Source organism: Emydura macquarii, unplaced genomic scaffold (genome assembly GCF_026122565.2).
Source record: "Emydura macquarii macquarii isolate MOO-44397 ecotype Brisbane River unplaced genomic scaffold, CSIRO-AGI_Emac_v2 contig_2699, whole genome shotgun sequence".
Taxonomy (NCBI): domain Eukaryota; kingdom Metazoa; phylum Chordata; order Testudines; family Chelidae; genus Emydura; species Emydura macquarii.
In genome coordinates, this window is record NW_027132836.1 from 4,406,556 (window position 1) to 4,429,986 (window position 23,431).

A 23,431-nucleotide genomic window follows, 5' to 3' on the forward strand; every position below is an offset into this window, starting at 1 on the left:
CTCCTGCCCTTTACTTCAGGTTTTCAGTGTCTGAAGCGCTGTGCACAATTCAAAGAGCTGAGAAGATTTTGTCTGTGCACTGTGGCCCTCAGAATGCCAAGGTCCAGGAACTGCAGGAGATGAGAGCCTGTCTGCTGGAGCTGCCCAGAAGCCTCCTTCACAGGGTTGAGTGACTAACAAAGGAAGCTGCAGTGCTGAACTCTCATCAGGGAGCTAAGCTCTATGTGATAGTGCGGCCATGCAGCACCCCTGGCAAACAAGGCCTGGCTGCAAGCTGGGTGAGCTCTGAAATGCCCCTGGTGAGGGCCAGGGAATGAAGGTGATCGCTGCTGAAATGGGAGAGGACACCAATGTGGTACTGACTGAAGGGCTGTCTCAGAGAGATGAATGCTGCTGCAGAATTTCTTAACATACTTTTGAGGCAAGCATTTGAGAGTCTTATGAGTTTTTCTGAAACTGTGATTCTTCCCTGGAGGGTTGAATGTTGTCCCTGTAAACACAACCCCCCAGCCCACACTGTTGTTTGCTTTCAAAAACTGTGAAGTGCTTGCCTGCCATTCAGCACTTATTCCTGCAAACATGAGACACAAAGGTCTGGAATGAGGCAGGCAGCAGACTGGGAAATGCAGCCTTATGAGCCACAAGATGGAGATGCAGTAGAACCTGGCCAGAACAGTGGAGCTAACCAGAGGGGACACAGGTGATGCTGGAGGAACTCTGGGAAACTGCCATGGAGGGACCCAATGCAAACAGGACCAGGGTCTGTGTTTCTAGGGAGAACATGGCACTTCGAGAAATTAAAGGCAAAAGCTCTTTTATTGCATCATGTAGGCGTAAGATTTGCAGGTTTGACTGTGCAGCAGAGCAGGGACCCAGCATCTGTCCCCCTTAACCCAGCCTCTCTGCAGGACTCTAACATTGCAGGCTGCTGTCCAGGGGGCTAAGTGCTTCTGGGGTCCAGGACTTTGCCAATAAAGAGGAGGGTTCCCGTGATGTCATCCCGCAGCACAAATAGGAAAGGTCTGTCCAGATGGTAGTCAAGGGGGAAGGTCAGGCGAGCAGCATTCGCTACAGGGTTTGGTGTGGATCTTGCCCCATCTTCACTTAGTTCCAGGACTGCCTTGTGCTGCACATGAGAGAGCTTGGTGGATTTGGGAGAAATCTTGCTGAAGTCAGGTGATGTGAAGAGCGACTGGAGCCCTGTGGGAAAGGAGGAAGATTCCATTAGCTGGAAGAAGGGCCCTTCTGGGAGGGTAAGTAGACAGTGCTGCAGATTGGGGCAGTACTACCAGTGCTGCACAGGGGAGGAGTCATAGGGCCCATTGACTGAACTCATTGGGGATGGCAGGAGTGGGCCCCAGGCAGAGCCTGTTTGAGAGGTGGGAGCACAAGCTCCAGGTGTCAGTGAAGTCCATATATCCTAACTGGCACTGCTGACGCCTGGCTGCTCCTTCTCAGGGAGCTGAAGGAGCAGTTCTGGCTGCTCTGTCTGAGCCCCAGCACCTGCAGAGGGCCATGCTGTGAACATACTCATCTCCTGCAGGGTGCTGCTAAGTGCCTCCTCAGAGCTCAGCTTCAGCCTGGGCATGCTTAGCACAGCTGGGACAGTCTTCAGCTCCTTGTCTATGTCATGGACGAACTCCGAAGTGAGGCTCTCCTCAATCAGGGTCATGTTCTGAATCACCTTCTGGGGCAGGAAGAACATGGCACTGACACCCCCTGTGAGTGGTAGCTGGGCAATCTGGAAGGATAGTAATAAAAGACAAGGAGTTATCTCTACACACACCAGCAGAATCTCCCAGTGCCAGCTGTGGTCTCTGAAACCTGGCCAGCTAGCCAGCCACTCCACCTACCAGGTTCTTCCTTCCCACCCTTCTTACCTGCTATACCACAAGTCCCCCTTACCCTTCTGCAGCACAGGCTTCTGCCCTAAACCCGTCCCTCCTACTGTGAAAGGGAAAGCAAAATGCAACATCTTTCCTGTCAGAACCTGTACTGAATTGCAGTGTTGCTGGGGGGAATGCTCAGCTGGAGCGTCTATCCTCAGACTGATGCTCTGCTATGCACGGCCCCCGGTTCTGGGAGTCTGACTGCAGCCAGCCCTGCCTAGCTCAGTAGCAACCTCTCCAGCTATTTCAGGAACAGTCTTGATGAATTCCCAGAAGTAGCACTTTCCCTGTGCCGTGAGGAGGAGGATGCTTACCGGAGGGTGGAGCTCCAGAGAGGAACCACATGGTAAAGTGAATAACTTGCCACTCTTTGAAAGTTAATGAGTCAGAGAAAAGCTTCTGCCAGATTCTGTCCTTCCCTCAGATCCTATCACTTTCCTCCTGCCCAACTGGGGATAGCTGTACAGACTGGAGTGACCTTTGTGCTCCCTAGAGCCCTGGCTGCTTGTCATAGGATCACTGGGACTGGGAAGTTCTCTGAGCGAACCCCAAGTTCTGTGCCCTGATGTAAAGCATAAGAGGTACAGGAGTTTGGTGGGAGGAGGAGAACTCCCCCTCTAGTGCAGGGTAGCTAGTGAGTGAAGATGGATCTTTGCCTAGTCTAAGGCTAGGTGATTTTGCACAGGGGCTACCTTCTCTTTCTTGCTAAGTCCTTCACCTGACCTTGCAGTTGAGTTCTGAGTCGAAGCCATACCGCAGTATGGCTTTGGGGTCCGACATCATGGGCACCTTCACGGATCTGTCTTCATCCAGGTGGAAGTCCTGCAGCGTCGTCTTTGTGGGGTCAAACTTGGTCCCCCACTGTCCTATTTTAAAAAATAAGACAGGGGTGTTCAGGAATGATGGGAAACCTAAAACCTGGGGATGCAGTCAATGGAACGGTATTATGGTTCATACATGAAATAGCCGTTTTAGGGAATTAGTCTTGGTAAGTGGAGGATGATAGGTGCCAGAAAGCCAATTACTGAGATCAGCTATACCTTGCCACTTTCTTATTGTTACTGTTGCTTCCTTTAGTCCCTTCCATTCCATCTGAGGTTTGGCCAGATTGGACATGAAGTCAGCCAGTATATGCTGGTGGGGTGGAGGAGCAGCTGCAGAGAGCTGATATTTTATTTATGTAATTATAAGCCTCTTTTATACTTTATATGTATAAATACAAATGGTACTGCTTCTCTCCACCTACCCTTCATGTTTTTGCTCATTGTCTTGAACTGTAAGCTTTCCAGGTCAGGGATAGTGGCTGTACCCGTTTGGGTAGTACCCAGCACAACATGGCCCTGAGCCTGATTAACCTTGCAGCTACTCTTGCAATATAAATGTTTGATGTCTGGATTCACTAAATCAGCTCCCCAGTATCTCCCTTCTGTCCATGTAAAGGGGTGCTGTGGCAGGCACAGTCCTCACAGCTGCAGAACTCTTGATGAGTCTCCTTCCATTGGGCAGGACATTCTGTCTTTCATCCTTACAGGCTTTTACTTTCCTCCTTCCCTGACCCCTTTTTTTCTAGCAGGTGAAGACTCAGCTTCCTGTGAGTAGTGCCTCCTCCCCTGGGGAAGTTCTTTCCATGTTCATTGGGCATCTGTCCCAGCTCCTTTATTGAACTCTCAGTAGAGAATCTGTCCATGTGTTCAAAAAAGTTTCCTCTCGTCACTCTCTCTTTTTTTGCCTACCTCTTCACGGTGCCCTTCCCAGAATGAGACCTTCCCTCCCCTGTTTTCTGGCATGCAGTTAAGAGAGAGACACACCTCCTCTAAGTGACAGTCAGCTCCTACCTTTGAAATAAGCTGCCCCAAGGAGGAAGATGCTGATGCCTCTAGGTATCTCTTTCAGGAATTTTACAATCTTCCCCTTGGTCTGCTGTTGCACCCAGTTGTTGATCTCTTGAAGGTCTGATTGGGCATTGCCAGTCAGCAGCCTGGGCCGTGCTCCATAGGATTTCTCCAGCTGGCTCACAAACCCCATTTTCATTCTCAGTTCTGAGGGGCAGAAAGACCATTACTGCAGGCTACTCCCTCTACCAGAAGAGAAATCCCAAGGCGGTGTGGTAAAGCTGAAGGCCTAGCAGTGAGTAACCCATGCCCTTCCCTGAAATGCTTACAGATATGTAAGCCCTAGTCCATTTGTCTATCTAAATGCTTGTGAATCACGATAATGGGAATGTGCAAACACCTAGAGAATATGTCTAAAGCTGTGTGGGGAACTGATGTATCTGTCTCACAGCCATATCCTATGCTGTAGTCTGGCAAAACCTTCAGCTAATGGGTAAAGTTGGAAGATAGGAACAGAAAGCACATTGGTGTCTGGCTCTAGCCCTGTCTCTACACTTGTTTATGTGATTACAGCTTATTGAGAAGCCTGGATCTTCCTCAAGCCACCAGGCTGACTGGGGGAAATGGGAGATTTTAGCATTCTTATCCAGATGGTCTAGATCAGACTGAAACATGGCATTTTAACTGGCTCTGAGGAGTTCATATCATCCTATGTGATCTGTCTTCCACAATGGGATTGGTCACTATTATAAATCAAAGGATCTAATCAAACTATCTGGAATTGAAAATACATCACATGGCTCCTGGGAAGTAGGAGCAGCTGGTGTGAGGTTTAGAGAGGAGAGGACATTATCAAAGAAAGATCTTGGGTCCCTTCTGTGCCAGCTGCTTTCTTGCCAACTGCCCTATTGGGGATTCTCTGATTTGAATAAACGTTTTCCAGACTTTATATGGGGACCCCCAACATTGTTACTGCATAGTGCAGTTCAGTACGGCAGCTGCTCCAGCTCCATACACAGCTGTGTCCTGTAACTGAAGCCATCGGGGCCTGTTATTGTTACCCATCCACTCTGCTCTACTGACTGCTGCTCAGGGACCGAGACAAGATTTACTGAGGCAGGAGAAGAAAGGTTTTTACTTCTCTCCATAACAATGCGGGAGACACTTCTTAGGCCCTTTTCAGGTGCAGTGACGCTTGCCAGAAGCTCCTTGTAGGTATTGTGGACCTCAGCCTTGTTAAGCAGATCATAGAAGAGAGCACGAGAAATCAGGTCTTCTGTTCGCTGTCCAGCACCTGCCAACCATATGTAAAGGAGTGTGAGGTCCCCTCCAGCCACGCAACAGTATGTGTGAGGAGAAGGAGGAGCAGGAACTCACCTAATAAAAGGCCAGAAAGTGCAGTAGCTACACTGAAGGTAGACAATAACACATTGGCTGTGGGAGTCTTGCTCGACTGCTGCCGATACAGATCATAGCCAAAGTTGGAGACTGCAGCTGCCAGTTTGTTTACAGGGCTTTTGTAGAAGGGATCTTCCTCCTCAGCTGCCTCTGTGTTCCCTCCTTCAGGGAGAGCGGAGTCCTTGCAGGCACAAGAAACACGTGCTTAGAATTGCTGCTTATCAGGGGGCAGGAGCAGTACTGATACCCAGAGGACTGTTCACCTTCAAAGTGCTTTACCGATGTTCTTCAGTGAGCTGGGGAAGTACTGGCCTTACCTTACACTTGGGAAAACTGAGCCGGGCTGATCTCCCTTGAGGGTGATGGAGTATGTCATAGGCAGAGCTGGCAAAAGAATCCAGTAGCCCTGACTCCCAGCCCTCCCAGCTGTACCTACTAGAAATTCCATCATGCTTTTACCTAGGCAGAGCAGGCCTTACCTTTCCCATTTCAGCGCCAGTTATTGTCCTAGGGTGTCCGACAGCTCGGAGGATGGTGCTTAATATGCCCAGTAAGAATTTTAATTTTGGAATTTTTATGCACCAAGTTTCTCACTCTCCTCATGATGTTTTGTATCACACATACCTGCTCAGTAGCCGAGTCCTGAGATCTGCTAGGGGCGGCTAGGAGCCCTAGCCACAGGAGAAGGATCAGAGGCTGCATGATGGAACCTAGAAGGGACGAACACAGTAGAGCTATGTTTGCCCTAGCCAGTCTGACTCCTTATTTGCTCCGTCACTGCTCTGTGTGCTACACCTCACCCAAACAGGAACTGTTTTTTTTTTTAATTGAAATATTTTCTCAATAAAAAACTTTAAATCTCTGTCTGCAGCTGGGCCTGGTATATACAATTCATCAGTTGCAAATCCTCAGCCTTTGGCTTCTTCAGCCAATTCAGTTTCAACTGCTTTGAGCGCTTCCAGATTGTGGCAGGCACGTTAGACACGTGGGCAAGGGTGTGCTTGTGCCCAAAAGCAAATACTATAGTTGTGTGATGTAAATCACACTGGCTCTTAGGTAAGACACCAAACTCCAAGGCCCTGAAAGGTACTAGATCAGATTGATACACAAGAGACTCTTCTTACTAAGTTTTATATCACATACATTCAAAATGTCAATTTTTTTTTTAAAAAAGCAGCAAGTGCAACTAATACTGGATGAAATAAAAGCTAGTTAACTAGCTACTGCTGGTGTCCTGAACGCTCTTCCTCCCCACACACACATACACAATTTAGTTCCTAGCCCCAGTCTTGCTCCCTGAGTAACCATATGTTTAGAGGATTACTATCTGCATGAGCACCTTATTACCCACTCTAGCTCAGTAGCTGATTAAATAGCAACATTGGTGAGCTCCACAGAGAGTCCCACTAACTCTTCTTCACTCTGAATGCATAGCATGACAGAGGATAAAGCAGAGAGGAGGTAAAGAACAGGACTGGGCTCGCTCAGGCTTCCTGATCAGAAAAAACACCATTATCCCTAGAGTCAATACTGTTCTTTTTCAGAAATCCAGTTTTAATCTCTCCAGTGACTGGCTGCATGAGAGGTTTCTGTATGGTGAAGGGTCTGGTCCAAAGGGTAGTATGTTACCCAAACTTTCATCCTAGGTAAATTAGAACTGTTGCAGAGATGCCTTGCCCCTGAGGTCAGACACCACAGGGGCTGGGTGGAAGCAGTGTTTATATAAATTCCAGAAATTAAAGGAAAGGCGCTTGTGTTTAACTAAACCCTATGATTCAGTGCAGCCAGAGGAGTAGGAGCCTGCACATGTGTTTCAGATTAAATGCAGCTCTAAAGCAAACATGGCTGTTGGTAGAACTACAAACTCTTAAAGCCACGTGTCCACAGCAACCACAATTCAGGGACCAGCCTGTTCAGGCAGCGGATTCCCTTACAAAAGAAACAGTTCCCCCAGCCCCTCTCCATGGTAGCAGTTCTGCATTAGGAGACACTGTGTGCCCCAACAACACCCCTGCCAAAAGAGATTCCTCTGTAGCATTGTCTTAGTTTAGAGCAGACATCAAACTGGCTATGCAGTCCAATTTCACAAGACCCATAGATTTTTCTCCCAACATCTATGTACGTTCACTCAGACATCATCCACCCAGGAGTGTGGTATTCTGGATTTCTTTCCAGTGAAGAAAATATCACTGAGTGGAGCTGCTGTACTGGACCAAAGCAATGTTAGGTGGTGTGAAGGTGGATGTGATGCAGGGACTTTTCGTTTCTGAGAGATTTTAAAATGAATGGATAAGGACGTGCCAGAACAGAGACAGCAGAGAGAACCCCAGAGAAAATGTCTCAGGTAAGTGAGCTTTATTGTGAGGATTTCTGAGGTGGCCTGCCTCACATGGAACGTAGCAGAGAGATTCTGGCTGGATGTTGTCTGAGGAGGCCTGCTGCAAGCAGTGTCTTCATCTGGCTTTCCCACTCAGTGTGAGTGTGAGAGGTTTGGCCTGGGCTAGTCCTGAGATGTGAGTTTTCCATGAAGTGTGGTCTTTTCTCTGAAAAAAGGCTCTACATATCCTCAGCTCCCAACCGCTCTGTGTTCCTGGGAGCATGAGAATGGAGACTGCATTTACAGATTTTATCATCTGTGCCAAGATTGTCACCAGCCTCATATTTCTCAGACTTTGCCAAAAAGTGATTTCCATTTTACAATGACAAAGCTCTGCTGAGCTTGAATGGGCCTGAACATCTGGATTCTATCTGTGTGATTATGAAGCACCCAGCCAAAACTGCAGAGAGGAAAAAGTCCTTTTTGGAGCAGAGCTGGGGTGGTTTCTAGCATGACTGTAAAATCTATAGCTATGTTTTAAAAAATGGAAAAGATCAAGAGCATGCAGTCTGTGATGTTAGACTCAGAAAGAGCAGACTAGGAAACAAGCTGAGAAGATACTTTCAGACCATGAATTGCCCCATCCTGAATCTGCAGCTGTGAAATAGAACACCATTCTCCCAGTCCACGGAGTCATGAGAGTCTCTAATCTCCCTTAAGCATATTTGAGTCTGGAGTATCTTGCAGCTACCCCACTCCTGAGGTCTGATTCTCTCTGTTGGGGGGTGTCTCAGAGCACCTCACCTCTCAATTGTCCTGCTAGACTCAGTTTCTATTGCAAAGAAAAAGATCTAGCTGTAACACAAGTGCTAACTGATGCAGAATTGCAACCCCCTACCCATCCATGCTTGAACCTCTAGGAGGAACTCTTGGTCCCATGCACATGTTTGTCCCCCAATCCCTCCAGGAGGAGCTCCATGACACCATCTAGCCCCACTTCTGGCCTACTACTGTTCCCCATGAATTCTTCACTCCCCAGTCCATACCATAGCAAGGACCTTCACTCCTATCTCCCAGGCTCCGTAAGAGAGGCCCCCCAGCTCATACCTGTGCCCTTCCCATCATTCTGGATACTCCCATTGCCACTAGCTGTGGGCCAGAGGGGCTGGAAGCAGTGTGAGTTGCTCCTTACCTTGGACTCCTCTCAGCCGTGCTGTCCTATGTTACCACTCTTGATGAGAGTCTGGACAGCATGGAGTTTATAACAGCCACATCTGCTTTCTTTGCTGCCTGCCAGCAGACTACCCCTGAGCCCAGCCTTCAGCAGGCTTCAGGTTACAGCCTCCAAGGGCTCTCTTAAAGTGATCTGCTCTCATTTTTTGATTCTGTGATTGTCACTGCATTGTGCTGGTTTTAACCCTGCACTTTAAGCAGGTTTCAAAGCAAATGCCCATTATTTGAGAAGGACAGTCAGTGGTTAAAGCACAAGACAGAACCACGTTATCTGGCTTCTATTCTCTGCTCTGCCACAAGCTGCTGTGTGATTTTGGGCAAGTCAGCTCCCCTCTAAGTGTCCTGGTTTCCCCATCTATAAAATGGGACTATTCCTTCCCTACCTCAGGGGGTTGTGAGCCTGGTTATAAAATGCTTGTCGATCTCTGTGTGGAAGCTGCGGTAGCATCATTAATATAGCAGCAACTTTAACGTTTAATTTAGCAAGAACCTTGACCCAGCAGTAGGAGCCAAATTCTGGTTGAAAGCAGCTAAGGGGAAAGAACCCAGGAGTGGCTTTAGCCAAGGTGCATGGACAGTATTAACAAGAATGACCTAATAGGCTCAGTGACTGAGACATGGGATGGGACTGTCTGGCCCTCTGAACATTGATGCAAGCTGTTTGTCTAGAGGGACATGCTGAAAGTGTATTGGAGGCAGCTGAACCAAACCTCATGATTTGGAATTGCTTCCTGGTGGGTTGCAGGCCTTACTTTCCAGGCAAGGAGAAGCATAAATTGACTTATTCATACAGGCACTTGTCTCCTACAGGCCCTCAGCTAATGGGAAGAAGGGATGACTTTGGAGAACCACAGGAGCAGCAAACGTGTGAGCTGGAAAAGCAAATCAACACCCTATCTGGTCTTGTGGCACAGTGCTTCTTCACTGACTATGATTCATGAAAAGACCCTTTCCCTTAGCCGTAATAAGAGGGACAGTTATGGCCTTATGTGGAAACTGCTTTTGGACTTGTATTTGTGAGCAGAGATCTGTGGCAATAAGCTTGTCCCTGTTACCTCTTCTGTGTTCACCCAAGGCTGAGTGACGCTGGTTTTTGGAGATTAACAGTTGATGTTGCCCATGTTTTTCTCCCTTCTTTTTAATTTATGTGTTTATTACTAAAATGCCCTTCGTGGAAGGCCTCAGGCTGATTCTTACTAAGGCCTTGTCTACACAAGGCAGTTGCACCAGTTTAACTAAAGGTGTGATTTTAAACCAAACAAAGGCTGTGTGAACACACTTATTTTGGTTTAGCGTAAGTCAGTTAGTCCTTGTCTACATGGAGAGTTGCATCGGTTTAACTAAAGTTGTGAGTTTAAACAAACTTCGTTAAACCAGTGCAAACCCACTGGGACATTTTATTTGGGTTTGAATTGCTTATTTTATTTAAAATAGGGCACATGCTTTCTGAGCAGCATTAGGCTTTATGTTGTGGGCATGTTGTTGTATGTTTGATATTCACATGGATTTGGTATAGTGAAGAAATTCAATAACATTTCAAATATGAAAGTTATCAAGAAATATTAATTTAGTGATGGCTTCACCCTAGGAGCACTTGTTTTTCAGGGTAGACACCTTGTATCTGAACAGGGGGGAACAGAAATTTGATAATAGAGGGCTCTTCAATCTAGCAGGGACTTTAGCTCCAGGATTTTGGATAGAATGGAGTACAGCAAGATGAGAGTTAAAGAGGAGGAGGTTGCAGTAGCTGAGGCAGGACCTAACTAAGGCATGGATCAGCATCTCTAAATTAAGGCAATAATTATGAGAGCAATGCAAGCTGAAGTGTTCCCTGAGGGCCCTGGTAATAGAGATGGATGCCTGCTGGTTTACTTGTTAATTACACAGTACAGTAATTATACCCACTTCTTCATCAGTAAATGTCATTGCATGGGTCACAGGGCTGGGAATTATTCTTAGCTGCTGTTCCCTGAGTCTACAAACCATGTGTGGTATCTATTGGTAATGGCAGATTTGAGCCAGTTGCTTGCTTTGAAAAAGTTTGTGTTCCTGAAGTTTGTGGCCAGTGAGTCGATCCTCCCTCCCTCCAGTCCCCACAGAAAGTGCAGGCCAGTCAGTGAGGGAGATTCCAGCAGATAGCTTGTGCGCTGGCTGGGGCAAATCTACTCCACGAAGGGGGAGATGTTGGGAAGGTGACACAGGTGCTTTAGCTACTACCAGACAAAACCACTAAACCTCCCAGCCCAGGTGCAGAGACGTGTGTTAGCTGGGTTCATGGTCCTGTGCTAAAAGTAGCTGTGGAGAGATTGCAGCTCAGGCTTTGGTGGAGTGGTGGGCTTCAAAGTCATCACGTCTACACAGCTACACACTGCCATGAGCCCCACTAACACGGGTCTGTGGGCCCAGGGCAGGAGGCTCACTCTCGATGCAGTGTAGACATACCCTAGAAGGGCTTCCTAGAAGCAATGAAAAGCAGAATCTACTTGGACAGCAATTCATGGTTCTAAATTTCCTTTGTCAGCATGTAGACATTCATTGTTAATTGCTATAGAAACACTGACATTAGTAAGGCTGATGTATCACATCTTAAATTGCTTTTCCGAGAATATCAATCTTTGTCTGCTGCTTGGGTTAGACATGCAGAGTTATTTTAGAGCAGGGATCTAATAATCTGTCCCTAGCTCAGAAGTGAAACTTGAGGTAAACACCATCCCTGCACTGACAGAAGGTAGTGACTCTGACACCAAGGAGACACAATCATTTCCTGGAAGATGGTAAAAACTTCTGTAGCAGTGTTCTACAGGCTCAGGCTCACCCTACATAGGAAAACAAACTACACGGGCCTGTGCCAGATCAGATTTCACTACTGATCCATTGAATCCAGTACTGCCTCCCGGCAATCTCCAATACCAATTCCTGCCTCAGAGGAAGGCAAAGGGCTCAAACACACCCAGCCAGTTGTACTGTGCTGCTAATGGGGAAAATTTCTTCCTGACCTCTACAGCCTTCAGCTCATACCCTGTGGCATCAAAGTGGATCTCCCCTCTCTTTGCATCAATTCTCTGATGCTTCAGTTAATATTTCCAAAGGTGACTAGGCAATGTCCTTTTAGTGGTTCCATATTTACTAGCCGTTAATCTCATCGTGTGGCTCCTCGTTCTGCTGTTGTGAATAAGGAGTAGGGGTTGCTCACTTCTCATGAGACCCTTTAGGATGTTCCATCCTTCAGTCAAGCCCCAATAACTCTTTTTTCCCCCAGTCTTTGCAGTTACTCAGCTTGTTTGCTGCCCTGCTCTGCCCCTTTCCAATCTCTGCAGGCTCTCTCTCAAGGTGACAACTCAGCCATACATCTGTTTCACTCTTTTATTATTCTGCCAACATAAAAATTACTAAAAAACATTTTACAAAAGATGCCTCAAAAATCCCAGGTGAAGGGCTAGTAATAGGGATGGAAATGAACCCCTCCCTTGCATACATACCCACCAAATCCCAGTATCCAGGAGGGCAGAGACAGGAATGTTCTAGGCAGAACCTTTATCAGAAAATGTGGCTGAGACTCACAACTCAGGGAATACAACTGGCTGCTAATCACTTTGAGTTAGCTGCCATTTGTCTATCTATTGACAAGCAAGTCCTGATGTTTGTTGAATGTCCGAACTGGGAAACATGGACCAAGGGGCTCAGAGGGAAGGGCAGCTTTTACACCTCTTGCCGTTGTCTGTCTAGAGCCATTGTCAGAAATTAGCAAGTATTCTAGACCATGCAGGTACCCAGCACTGCTACTCAAGAGTGGTGCTGAGGACCCTCTACAGAAAGCCCTGCCAGAGGAGACCAAATGGGATAGGGCAGAAGAGCCTCTAATGGAAGAGAGGGAGAGACCCTAGGGTCAACACCAAGGGATATTTAGGAGCCTAACCAGAAGAGGCCTCCCAGGGCAGATGCTGAGTGGTCCCCTGAGGCTAATGCTAATGAGTATCTAGTCAGCCCAGCCAGGAGGAAGCTTCCTTCCAGTGCTGGGGGCTCTGGAAAGGGAATCCAAGCAGAACAAGCATCTCATGGCTAATACAGAAGACTCCATAGAGGGAACCCAGCTGGAAGAAGCTTGTTATGGCTGGAAAGGGTATTTAAGGGCAAGTGTAGAGTGGTCTCTAAAAGAGGACAACTAGGAGCTGCCTCCCAGAGCTGGTACAGAGGTCCCACAGGCAGCAGTCCCTGGGTGCCTAGGCACTGCTCCTTCTTTATTTGGGGATACCATCTTTGTTGAGGTTTTTCAGGTTAGGCGAGTCCTGGGGCTCTTTTCTCTGTTGGGGAGCGTTGGGATTGGGGTTCTGGATGCTTCCGACAAAGAGTGGGATGCCTGTTATCTCCTCAAAGATGATGAAGAGAAAGGGTTGGTTGAGGTTGAAGGTAGAGAGTGAGCGAGACATCATGACACTGGTGGCAGCTGATGCCTCCACACCATCTTCTGCGAGCTCCAGGGTGGACTGGTGCTGGATGCTGGATACAAAGAGAGGCCCATCTGTGATCTTCTGCAGGTCTGGGGCTGAAAACAACTCCCCAAGGCCTAAAGAGAAATCAAATTAGGGTCAAACAGAAGCTCATCTACTCACTAATTCAGTGCCATGGCATGCCATGGGCTCAGACATTCATTTGATCCTTGCAAAGGAAGCAACAGCCTGACCAGACTGTATCTCTGTATGTCATATACAACACCAGGGACTGGCCAGACTAGGGAATGGGCAGACAGAGGAAGGAAAAGTGCACTCTGGCCACATACCAGTCCCTGAATGGGTGAGCTGCAAGTGCCAAACAAACACAGCTTTCACATGGACTGACAATCTACCCTAGGGTTTTATACTGCTGCCCACACCATGTTATCTGAGCACCTTACCCATAAAATCAGAAGAAACAGTGAGGTTCCTAGTGGAATTCACAGAGTCTCTGGCACTTCTCCCCATCGGGAGGAAAAGCTCGGGTTGGGGTATATTGTGTTTGCTGCTTCGGGTTGGTTGGTTGGTTGTAGATGTTTTTGGGGAGGTGTTCAGATAGATCAAGAGCCATGTGGTGAATGTCATTCTTGCTATGCTGGAAATGCTTTTTCAAAAAGGCAGTTTCTGCTGCATTTCCTAAACAGACTGTTTTTGCCTAATCTCATGTGGAAGTCCATTTCATATGGATCCTCTTGACAGAGAGACTGTTTTGTCCTTAGTGCTCACACACTTTGTTCTGGGCTTTGTGATCTACATTGTCACAGAGAAGCACAGTTGTCTTAGCAGTTTGTACATCCCAACTGCTGAGTTAAACATCAAGGGAAAATAAATTGAGGTCCGAGGCAGGGGAAAGTTGGTTGCAGCTGATTTTGGAAGTGAGATGGGGAGCTGAATTAGGGGGGAAATAAGGAGAGGCAACTGCAGGAACTACAGTGAGGAAGACTCTCACCCCAACAGTGCCACATTTTGTGGGGGTGGGCAGAGAAAAGGATGGTGCTAAAAAAGCAAAGGGCAGGAACAGGGAGAAGAGAAAAGCGTTACAAGGTCTTTGAAATTGCATGGAGCAAGTCCAGAGAGGGAGAGCAGTTCTGAGCTTCAGTGCACAGAGAACAGGAATCAGCCCAATCCATAGGTGCTCTGCAAACCTCTTCCTAAGTCTTACCTAGGCGGCTGAGGGCGTGGTTGAGCTCCAGCTGGTAATCTACGTGCAGTTTGGGCATCTTTACCATGGTGGGCTTCTCCTTGGGGAAGCGGCTGTGCAGCTTGTCATGGCTGAGGTTCGCCAGCACCTGGGACACGTTCCACTTAAACTGGTTTGGGACAATGGCCACAAAACTCATGTTGCCCTTGAAGGGAAACCTGGCTACCTGGAAAGAAAACATCAGAAGAACGGATGGAACAGGAAACAGCCAAGCAAAGCCTGTGAGAGCCCAGAAAGTGATACTTCCTTTTTATTCTCACTGCTGATTTATCAATAAAACAATTAGCCAGAGGGAGGAAGGCAGCATGGTGGCAGCAGAGTGGCTGTTTATCCCAGGGGGAGAGTGTTTCTCGGGAACAGGCCATACCAATGCTTGGATCCCAGTATTTATCCACAAGGCAGGTGGAGACCAAAGATATGAGAAACACAAAGGCCCCCAGTGTAAAATGAACTGAATTTACATGGCAGCGGCCCTGTTCTGAAGGGATCCTCCCACTTCTCATAGGGGAATTCAATCTTCATGTTCCTTCAGTACTCTCAGATTTAGAGATCCAAGAGGCCCAGTAGGTCCCATCTAGTCTATCATCCCATGAATTTGAGGGTAAAGATTTTACAGCCTTGCAGTGAACAAAGGCAAAGGATGTTTAAAAATAACATATGTATCCTGCATCTGTGTACAGGTGTTATGCATCTCTTCTCAGAGAATGGATGCAGTGGGGGCACTGCAATAACAAAGGGATATTCCCATAGCAGTACTGTAGGACCCCAGATAGACACTTACCTGAACCTCCAGGGGATCCAGAGTAAACCAGCTCAGGGAATATTTCTGAGCTTTCATCATCTCTACTGGAACCATGAACTGATCATCAAGGTGGAATATATCTTGCCCAGTCTGGCTGGAGTCAAACTTATGCCTCCAAAATCCTGTCCAAAACCATAAACTTATAATTCATCAAACCCAAACTTGAATGAAAAACAAAGAAAACAATGGAAACTGCCTGGCAACATATCAGCGAACAGGTGAGAAAGGACTGGAGCAGGGAGAAACAAGTGCCATGGTAGAAAGAAGTGTGATGGCAGGATGTCTTTATCCTCAGGAAAGGCTGTGTGGTGCATCCCCTTCCAGCGGCAGAGAAGGCTGACCTGCCCTTACTGAGGTGCAAGCTGAAATCAGTGATGGAGGAGACAGACTACAGTAGGAGCAACCAGTAATTCAGGGGTTGAGGAAGGAGGCCAGTGTCTGGCAGGAGTACAGGCCTTGCAGAGTACAGAGGTACTCAGAGGAAGACCAAGCTACGGTTGGGTTGAGCTGTAACCTGGCCAGGAATCAGCAGTAGCACCTCAGAGCACCCTGTCTGTTGGGCACCTAGTGAAGTATGTGCGCCCTGGCTCAGAAGAGCAAGATGAGGTGCTGCCTCCCAAGGACCAGCGAGGCAACAGGGACACCGTGGGTTCCACAATGCTTAGTTCTGGCTCCTGGGTCAGTTAACATGTTTTGCACAGGGGAGGAAGTCAGGGGTCTGCACTGTAATGAGATTGGAGGATGAGACTAAGCAAGAGGAGCTGCATGCATGCAGGGTGGAGAAAAGAGGGATCTAGCAAAATGGGGAAGAAATTAAAGGAGATTCCACTGAGATATATGCAGCCACTTCACTGGAGGAAGTATCCAGAACCCCAGCTGTTCCCCGAGAGGGAGAGGCCTGGAAAGTAGGGACTGTAGAATGCACTGAAGCTCACCTTGGTAGTGGACTGCATTGAGCAGGAGCATCACAGTGCTTTCAGGAAGCTGAGACAGGAAGGTGGATATCTGCCCATCAGTTGCCTCCTTTACCCACTTGTTTATGGCTATGAGGTCATTCTCATTGTTCCCAGACAGGGTCACAGGCTTTGCCCCATAGAATCTCTCTGAGTTCTCCAAGAATTTCTCTTTAACCTCCAGCCCTATAAGAAAGGAACTCTACATGAGGTCATCTGGTCTTGATGAAACTCGCTCAGCCTGTCAGACAGTACAGTGTGTAGCCAGTTGTGCTCAGCAGGCGCATTCCCAGGGATCATACTTCAGGAAACTAACAAGTGTCACTGTTATATCAGCACAGCTGCTTAGACCTCTGTGTGTCTATCCCCGAGAGTTTTATTCCAGCAGCACCACCCCAATAGGAATTCCCCATGCCTGGCTCTCACCTTTCTGCAGATAGACACGTGATGCCACACTGAGCATGGACTCTGTGAGCTGCCTGCGAATGTTGCTCAGCATGTGGTGGATACAGGGCACCGACTCCAAGTGCAGTGCCTCCAGCAGGCGTTTCTCCGTCTGGTTTGCTGCTCCTTAAAAGCAACATCAGATTCATGTTAATATCCTGGAGCTATGCGGCAGGCCCTCTGACCACCTCTCTCTGAATGGACAGACCTCATCTCTCCGCAGAGTGGTCTGAGCGTAAAGCATTAGTGGCAACACCACAGCAACTCCTGACTGGGTCCATGCTGTCTCAGCAAGTGAAACTGAGACCAGCTTTAAGTGGGGGTAGTGTCATTCCCCTTAATAAATAAAGCCACAGGATTAATATTTGGAGGAGGGTGCCCTGCTTAGCATTTGCATTTTGGACATTGCCTGCGGGTGCTTCTCCTAGAGGGAATATCCTGGGGTGTGAAAGCTTATGCTGTTTGAACCTAGTAAGTTACCTAGTGCCAGTTGCGACAATGCCAGAGTGATGCTGAGAGGAGACAAGATCACATTGGGTCTTCTGGTCTCCAGCTGGACCTCTGTCAGGAGATCAATAGTGAATTTCATCAGACCTTCTGCTAGCCTGTGCGTGTGCTCCCGAGACATGTCGGAGCATCTCTCTTCACTTTCTTCTTCCTCTTCAGAGGAACCAACTTCTTGCCCCTCCAACATCTGCTTCTGACCTCCTACTGTCCCAGTGACAAGCTGCCCCTCTGAGCTTGTGAGGCCATCCGTGGGGCTTGTGGTGGTGGTGGTGGTAGTGGTTGTAAGTGGTAGTGTAAGTCCATGGATGTCCTCCCAGGTGTCCGAGGTGGAATCAGCCACCCTAGCATTTGGCAGGGTTGGATCAGCTACTGGCAGAAGAGTGGTGATGGGAATAAACTGTGGATCTCCTCCTAAGGCTCCAGCCCCTTCCGAGTCCTGTAACAAAACAGCAGGAAGTTACGTTGAGAGAAAGCATTCCTCACCCTTTTACTGGGACTGCAGGGGGCTTGTCACAAGCAGGGGACAAATGGCCCCAGTTCATGCTACTGTTTGGGTTCTGGGACACCAGCCCATGACTAAAAGCCCCTCCTCCAGCCTAAGGGGAGTTGCTACTGAGCCCGGGACTCAACTGATTATGGGGGACAACAAATGAAAAAACAGGAACAGACGTGAAGGTCAAAGGACTAAACGAAGGGAACCTGAAGGGGAAACTGAGCAGAGAACCCCAGACAGCGCCCACTGCTCCTCAAGAGTGGGTAAGGAGTCAGCGGACACGGCCCAGAAGAACTCTGCCTGGATGTGTAATCGGACAGAGGAACGGAAATAGGCCCCACAGTCGCAGAGCAGCTCCTCAGCCAGCATCCGTTCCCTGGTGTTGTAGATGGCCACCTGGCCAAGGCGAGGAGGAGGCTGACGAGCAGGTCCTGGAATTCATGCTAGTCGGGGGGCAGCAGTGCCGAGTTAGCTCACACAGGCTCCACATTCTGTGATGAAACGTTACAGATGGCGGATAAGAGGGAGGGCTACCAGGAGGGAAGTGATCAGCACCATCCTGGCATCTCAGCAGCTGCTATAAGGGCTGCACTGGAGCAGAGGGACCAAGTCCCCTGACAATAACAGCAAGCAGATGATGACCCCACTAAAGGGGAGGAGGATAAGGGTCCAGTCCCTTCTCAAACCTTATGTGCATTCTCTGACTATGGCGTATTAGTGCAGAGGTGGCGTGTGAGTTGGCACAGTACCTCCCAGGACAGGACATGCTGAGCTAGTGACAGCACCACCACTTGCACCTGTACTGCTCTGCTTGAAGCAGATCAGCCCCAGCTCTGGCCAGCATCTCCCCCCTCTGTTACCTGACTGGTCAGCAGTTGTGCTGAGGGATCCCCCTCCAGGGTCTCTATGCTGGGGGCATTTTCCACTACAGGCTGTGAAGGATAAAAACAGTTAGTCAAGATTTCACATTAGCACAAACTTGGAAAATAGAAAGTGCCTTATTCCAAAGAAAATGGGCTCAGCCAGGGTCTTGTAGCACAGTCAATGACTCCTCCCTGCCCACTCTCTTGATCTGCCCTGGCCAAGTGAACATGTGGTTTCATCTCAGCTTCTTTTGCCAAGAGAACTCTCCTCCTCCCCACACATCTAGGACTGCAGATCTGCGCCTCTTCGTCTCTGCAGCATTCTCTGTGGGCATCACAGCCTCTATGTCTACAATGCTGGTCACTTCTTGGGCCTAGCCTGCCCTCAACTCCACCTAAATGACAAAAACCCTTCCTACAGAACAGCAGGAGAGAGAGAGAGATACAGATGTTTCCTTGTGTGTACTTGAACAGATCTATGTGGCAGTCAGGTGTCACAGAGGTGGGCACAGTGTAAGAGCCAAGACAGACAACCTCAGATACAAGCCTCTATTCTTCCTTGCCTACAGCTGGTAATTTCCTTTATGCGTTTTAAGAATGAATAATTCATTCACTAGCCCATCTCTTTACACATCAGTTTCCGTCACTTATACCACATGCTGGCCATTCACTTCAGGCTGGAGTTTTCAAAGCAGTCTAAGGCAGTGAAGTGTCTAAGTCCCACTGAAAGTCAGTTAGAGCTGGGCTGCCTGCACGTCTTTGGGATGCAGTGTGTATGGCAGACGCTACACACAATGGAGTTGGACTTCCCCATATTCTTGGCATGTGTCAGAAGGTGGCACTGGCAGGCCCAGACCAAGATGGGTTCCTTTACCAATACCCTGGAATAACCTCAAGACAGGGGAGTCTGTCACCTCTTACCTCAGGGCTCTCCTGATGGGCAGCTTCATCACTGGGGGGAATGTCCACCCCAAGGGCATGTGCCAAAAGAAACTGGAAGGAAATGAACTGAGTCAGAGTTGGATACAGAATAGCTTCCTCCTGGTTTGGATGAGGAAATCACTCACCTCCGGCTCACTTCTTGCCACATGCCACCAGGCTGGGCCAGAGACAAGCATGTCCCCTATTGGCTCAGTCCCTGGGGTGCCCTTGGCTGGCTGAAGCAGAGTTGGTTCTGACCCCTTTGTAGAATGGATATAACAGAAGTAGAAGAGTCCAGGGATGGGGATGGAAATGCTTAGCAGAGAGACTGGAAAGATTAGGACTGTTTCGCTTAGAGAAGGACACAAAGTAGTGGCTGGGATAGAAGATGGATTGAGCAATCCTATACCCCTCTAATACTACAAGAGAAAGCACGCAAATTTAAAATGGATAAAAAGGTTTTCTGAAATCACAGTGCCTGGTGAGCCCCTGGAACTCACAGCCACTAGATAGCATTGAAGCTAAGCTCCCAGAAGGATGCCAAAACCATTAGGTATTATCTGGATCATGAGCACATCACATCAGTCACATCAGACAGGAAAGAGAATGAGGTCTATAAGACCTCATGTGTCAGGCAGGAGCCAAGGACTGACAGGGCGCCAAAGTAACGTCCTCAGGGGGCAGGTTATTCCACTGTAGTCTGTTTGGGATTTCTTCAGAAGCATCTGGTGCCAGCAATTCGTAGCTTGGCCCCATTCTGATCCAGCATGGCATTGCCTGCCCTGTTCCCTGCACTGCCCCTGCTGGTTGGGGTGCTGAGTGTGCTGGCAGAGGAGATGCCCGACAGGAGGGTGAAGGGACTGCTTCGTGCCAGTGACTTACCGCTGGGCAGCCATGCAGCGTGGACAGGCAGAGCAGCAGACCCCAGAGCAGCATCGCTATATTTCTGGAATACAAGAGACAGTAGTGACGCTCACAGGCTACACCCTGGGTCCAATCTGCACCAGGGAACCTGAGCCAGGCCTGCCCATTACTACAATGAGAAGAGCAGCAAAGCAATAGCCTGGAGGAAAGGAAAGACGGATCCAGGAGGGACAAACATAAATTGCTGGGAAACCAACGCAGGGAGACCGCAGCAGGCAAGGTGAATGATGATGAAGAGTCCAGTCCCCGAAGCAGCACTGGGGTCTGGGCCCAGCAGCAAGGCAGCCCAGCCAGAAAGCTGCCCAGGACCCAGCATTGATGCTGTGCTGTTGCTGTGCTCAGGGGTTTATTCCCTGCATTTCTGACCCCTCACATCCTCACTTGGCTGGAGAACAAATGGCAGTTTCCTAATGATCCCCAAACAAAATCTGGTCCACACAGCCCAGGAGAGGACCAGCTGCTCCGTTTTCCCTCCCGTGCACACAGAGCCGGTAGTAGGGGACATCCCAGCACTGCTGTTGTGTCAGTCTGTGGCCTTCCCCGCTCTGTGCCTCCAGGGGGGACAGCGATATTGACCTACCTCATAGGGAGCTGCAAGGATTCGGCAGTTGCTGCCTGGAAAGGGCTTTGTGGCTGGGAAGTGCAATGTCAGAGCTGATCACTAGTACTGCCCCCTCAAGAGCTGGCCTGTAGCACAGAGCCCTCCCCTTCCCACCACTCACATAGTCCCATTACAGGAAAGCACTCTTGTGCCTGTCTTTTGAGGGGCCGTGCTCCCTGCCAGTGCTCCAGGTCTGGCCCTGCCCACTCACCCTGTCCTGCACCTCGCTGGTACCTGGACCCACGCCTAGGCACTCACCCTGGTCTAGTGGGGGTAGTTTTCCTACTTCTTGATTGTGTAAACACCCAGCGCCACCCCCAAAACAGCTGAATTCCTGAGGGGGCAGATTCAGTTTGCCAGGCAGTCACCAGCTAAACCTTGAACAACTGGACTGCAGCTCTTCTCCCCACATCTGCCAATCACAGATGAAGAGCTTGAGGGCAAACACCCTCCCCCCCCAATCCTACAGCTGGCTCCACATGCAACCCCAAACTCCACTCCAATTCCTGAAGCCCCCTGGCCTTCAGCTCATTGTTGAATTCTCTGTCCCCTACCCCCCATTGGGGCAGGCTCACACTCATACACAGCACCCCCCATTGGAGCAACCCCCCACCCCCCTGACTTCCTCTGCCCCTTACCTCCGTCTGCTAAGCATTTCTGCCGCTGGCTCTGCATGGGGCGGACACAGCCCCTTGTCCAGCCCACGCCTGCCAGGCAGCGACAGGCATGACCTTCAGCACCACCCCCCTTATTTGAAGATTTTTCCCTTGCAGCAAATATTGACCTTGTACATCCGGTTAAACATTTGTTCTGGGATGAAGCGAATTGATGTTTTTCTGTGGGGTTCTAAGTTGCTGCACCCCCCCAGGACAGCAGTGACCCTGATTTTGCCAGCATATGTTATTCGTGAAATGCCAAGAGCAGAAGTAACAAGTGCAGTCTTTTGTCTAACTGACTCTCTCCCCCTTTCCAGAGCCTCTTTGTGCCTGTGTAGGCATGCAGACCCCTTACTCGGGCCTAAATGGGAGAGCCACAGGTTTGGGATTTAATGGCTTTTGGGTTCCCCTCCCCCTCCACTATTCTTAGACTTTTCTGTCCAAGGAACAGCAGCTTTCTAGGCTTTCTGGCCCCGCCTCTCCTGCTGCAGCAAACATGGGACTGGAGCCCTTTAACGCGGCTGCGGTGTGTCCCAGCAGAAAGCGAAGTGGTCTCAGTTGGGCTGAGCTGACACCCTCTGGGCCATCCCACACAGCATGAAAGCAGCAGCAGAGCCACACCAGGAAGAGTTGGGTTTCCCCACTAGAGACAGTGTTGTGAATCCTGGACACACACACCAGCAAAGCCCCCGCTTTCATGGGGCAGGCTGGTCCTGTGGGTCAGGCATGATTCTTGCGGTCAGGACCCCTGGGTTCTAGCATAGCTCTGTCACTGACCCGCTGCAGGCTTGGCCTGAGCTTGCACCTCTGTACACTGGCAATAATGAGCCTCACCTGTCTCCTGGGGTGATGAAGCCTCCCGCGTTAATATCACTGTTGGCATAGAGTGCGAGGGAGGAGTGGAGAATTTTAATGGGACCATAGGGCCTGAGCCCTCTTCCCCCACACATACACCCCTAGAGTAGGGCCTGGTTCCCACAGTGACTACAGGGAGAAGCCTGAAGAAGTTGGGGAGGGGAGAACAGGCAGAAACAAGACAGGCCTGAGAACCACAAGCTGCTTTAGAGGAGGCTGATTTTTCAGCAGCAAACGAGTGGGAGGGGTCAGTGTTATGTTGGGAAGCTGCTTTGAAAGGCCAGGGAGGGGAAAGGAGGTCTAGAACATCCTGAAGCAGCAGCCCAACCTTCTCCCTGACTTGGCACAGCACAGGGTGCTCCTGGCCTCCTTCCATCAGGCCTAGGAGAGCAGGGGAGCCTCACTGAGGCGAGCTGGCTTGCTTCTCTTCAAGTCACTGCTTAGAGCAGAGAAACTATTGGCTGCAGAGTAGTCACTTTGCAACCCTCTTCCACACCCCCACCCTGCTAATGCTGCACACTTGTTTCCCCCAAACACAGAGAGCCACACTGCACCTCCACCATCCAGCTGCACCGCATGCCTGTCCCCTCAGACACACACAACACGCTGGGCCCATTTCTACCCATAGACGGCTAGATTCCAAGGCCAGCGGGAACCCTTGTGGCCATCCACTCTGACTCCCTGTATAGCACAGGCCAGAGAACAGCCCCCAAATAATTCCTAGAGCAAAGCTGTTAGAAAACCAGCCAGTCTGTATTGAAAAATAATCAGTGATCTACCATGACCCTTGGTAAGTTCTTCCAATACTTAATTAGTCTCGTTAAAAGTGTACACCTTATTTCCAGCCTGAATTTGTCTATCTTCAACTTCCAGCCATTGGATCCTGTTAGACCTTTCGTTGCTAGATTGAAGAGCCCCTTGCTGAACATTTGTTCCTCATGTAGGTACTTATAGACTGTGATCAAGTGACCCTCTGAACCTTCTATTGGCTGATTGGTTGAGCTCTTTGAATCAATCACTATCAGGCATGTTTTCTAATCCTTTAATCATTC

The 23,431-nt window shown here is 49.1% G+C and overlaps 3 protein-coding genes across 6 annotated transcripts in view; 1 reads left to right on the forward strand and 2 right to left on the reverse strand.

The window, feature by feature from the left end:
- The window catches only part of SMYD4 (SET and MYND domain containing 4), a 41,477-nt gene that overhangs the window by 13,312 nt on the left and 4,734 nt on the right, over window positions 1-23,431 (forward strand). Inside the window, exon 11 of one of the 2 annotated variants that reach the window (XR_010923238.1) lies at window positions 20-4,016. Coding sequence is in view for 1 of the 2 variants with exons in the window: in XM_067565986.1 (XP_067422087.1) it covers window positions 20-173 (154 nt within the window). In the remaining variant the exon portion in view is untranslated. Of the gene's footprint in view, window positions 1-19; window positions 5,553-23,431 lie in introns of those variants that run through there. The other variant, XM_067565986.1, reaches the window with a different exon arrangement.
- SERPINF1 (serpin family F member 1) lies at window positions 927-8,729 on the reverse strand. Its single transcript, XM_067565987.1, has 8 exons — window positions 8,629-8,729; window positions 5,744-5,829; window positions 5,099-5,300; window positions 4,860-5,015; window positions 3,725-3,928; window positions 2,613-2,755; window positions 1,531-1,741; window positions 927-1,200 (listed from the first exon to the last, which is right to left on the reverse strand). The coding sequence occupies exons 2-8, from the start codon at window positions 5,819-5,821 to the stop codon at window positions 941-943; spliced, it is 1,254 nt and encodes a 417-aa protein (XP_067422088.1). The 5' UTR covers window positions 5,822-5,829; window positions 8,629-8,729; the 3' UTR covers window positions 927-940.
- SERPINF2 (serpin family F member 2) lies at window positions 11,764-21,596 on the reverse strand. 3 transcript variants are annotated; one of them, XM_067565983.1, is made up of 10 exons: window positions 21,530-21,596; window positions 20,226-20,341; window positions 19,344-19,415; window positions 18,420-18,491; window positions 17,040-17,502; window positions 16,542-16,685; window positions 16,098-16,301; window positions 15,142-15,284; window positions 14,322-14,526; window positions 11,764-13,233 (listed from the first exon to the last, which is right to left on the reverse strand). In XM_067565983.1, the coding sequence occupies exons 1-10, from the start codon at window positions 21,594-21,596 to the stop codon at window positions 12,908-12,910; spliced, it is 1,812 nt and encodes a 603-aa protein (XP_067422084.1). In that variant the 3' UTR covers window positions 11,764-12,907. The 3 variants fall into 3 exon arrangements, with proteins under 3 accessions (XP_067422084.1, XP_067422082.1, XP_067422083.1); XM_067565981.1 differs by having other exon boundaries at window positions 20,226-20,289; window positions 21,507-21,572; XM_067565982.1 differs by lacking the exon at window positions 21,530-21,596 and adding an exon at window positions 20,848-20,947 and having other exon boundaries at window positions 20,226-20,289.

Excerpts from the sequence above, each read along its gene's own strand:
- SERPINF1 (XM_067565987.1), bottom strand. The coding sequence starts at position 5,821 with ATGCAGCCTCTGATCCTTCTCCTGTGGCTAGGGCTCCTAGCCGCCCCT. Across the intron at positions 5,016-5,098 it reads ACTTTCTGGCCTTTTATTAG|GTGCTGGACAGCGAACAGAA; the intron begins GTGAGTTCCTGC and ends TATGGTTGGCAG. Across the intron at positions 2,756-3,724 it reads TGGGGCAGCTTATTTCAAAG|GACAGTGGGGGACCAAGTTT; the intron begins GTAGGAGCTGAC and ends TTTTTAAAATAG.
- SERPINF2 (XM_067565983.1), bottom strand. The coding sequence starts at position 21,596 with ATGCCTGTCGCTGCCTGGCAGGCGTGGGCTGGACAAGGGGCTGTGTCC. Across the intron at positions 16,686-17,039 it reads ATTGTCGCAACTGGCACTAG|GAGCAGCAAACCAGACGGAG; the intron begins GTAACTTACTAG and ends GTTGCTTTTAAG. Across the intron at positions 15,285-16,097 it reads CAATGCAGTCCACTACCAAG|GATTTTGGAGGCATAAGTTT; the intron begins GTGAGCTTCAGT and ends GGTTTTGGACAG.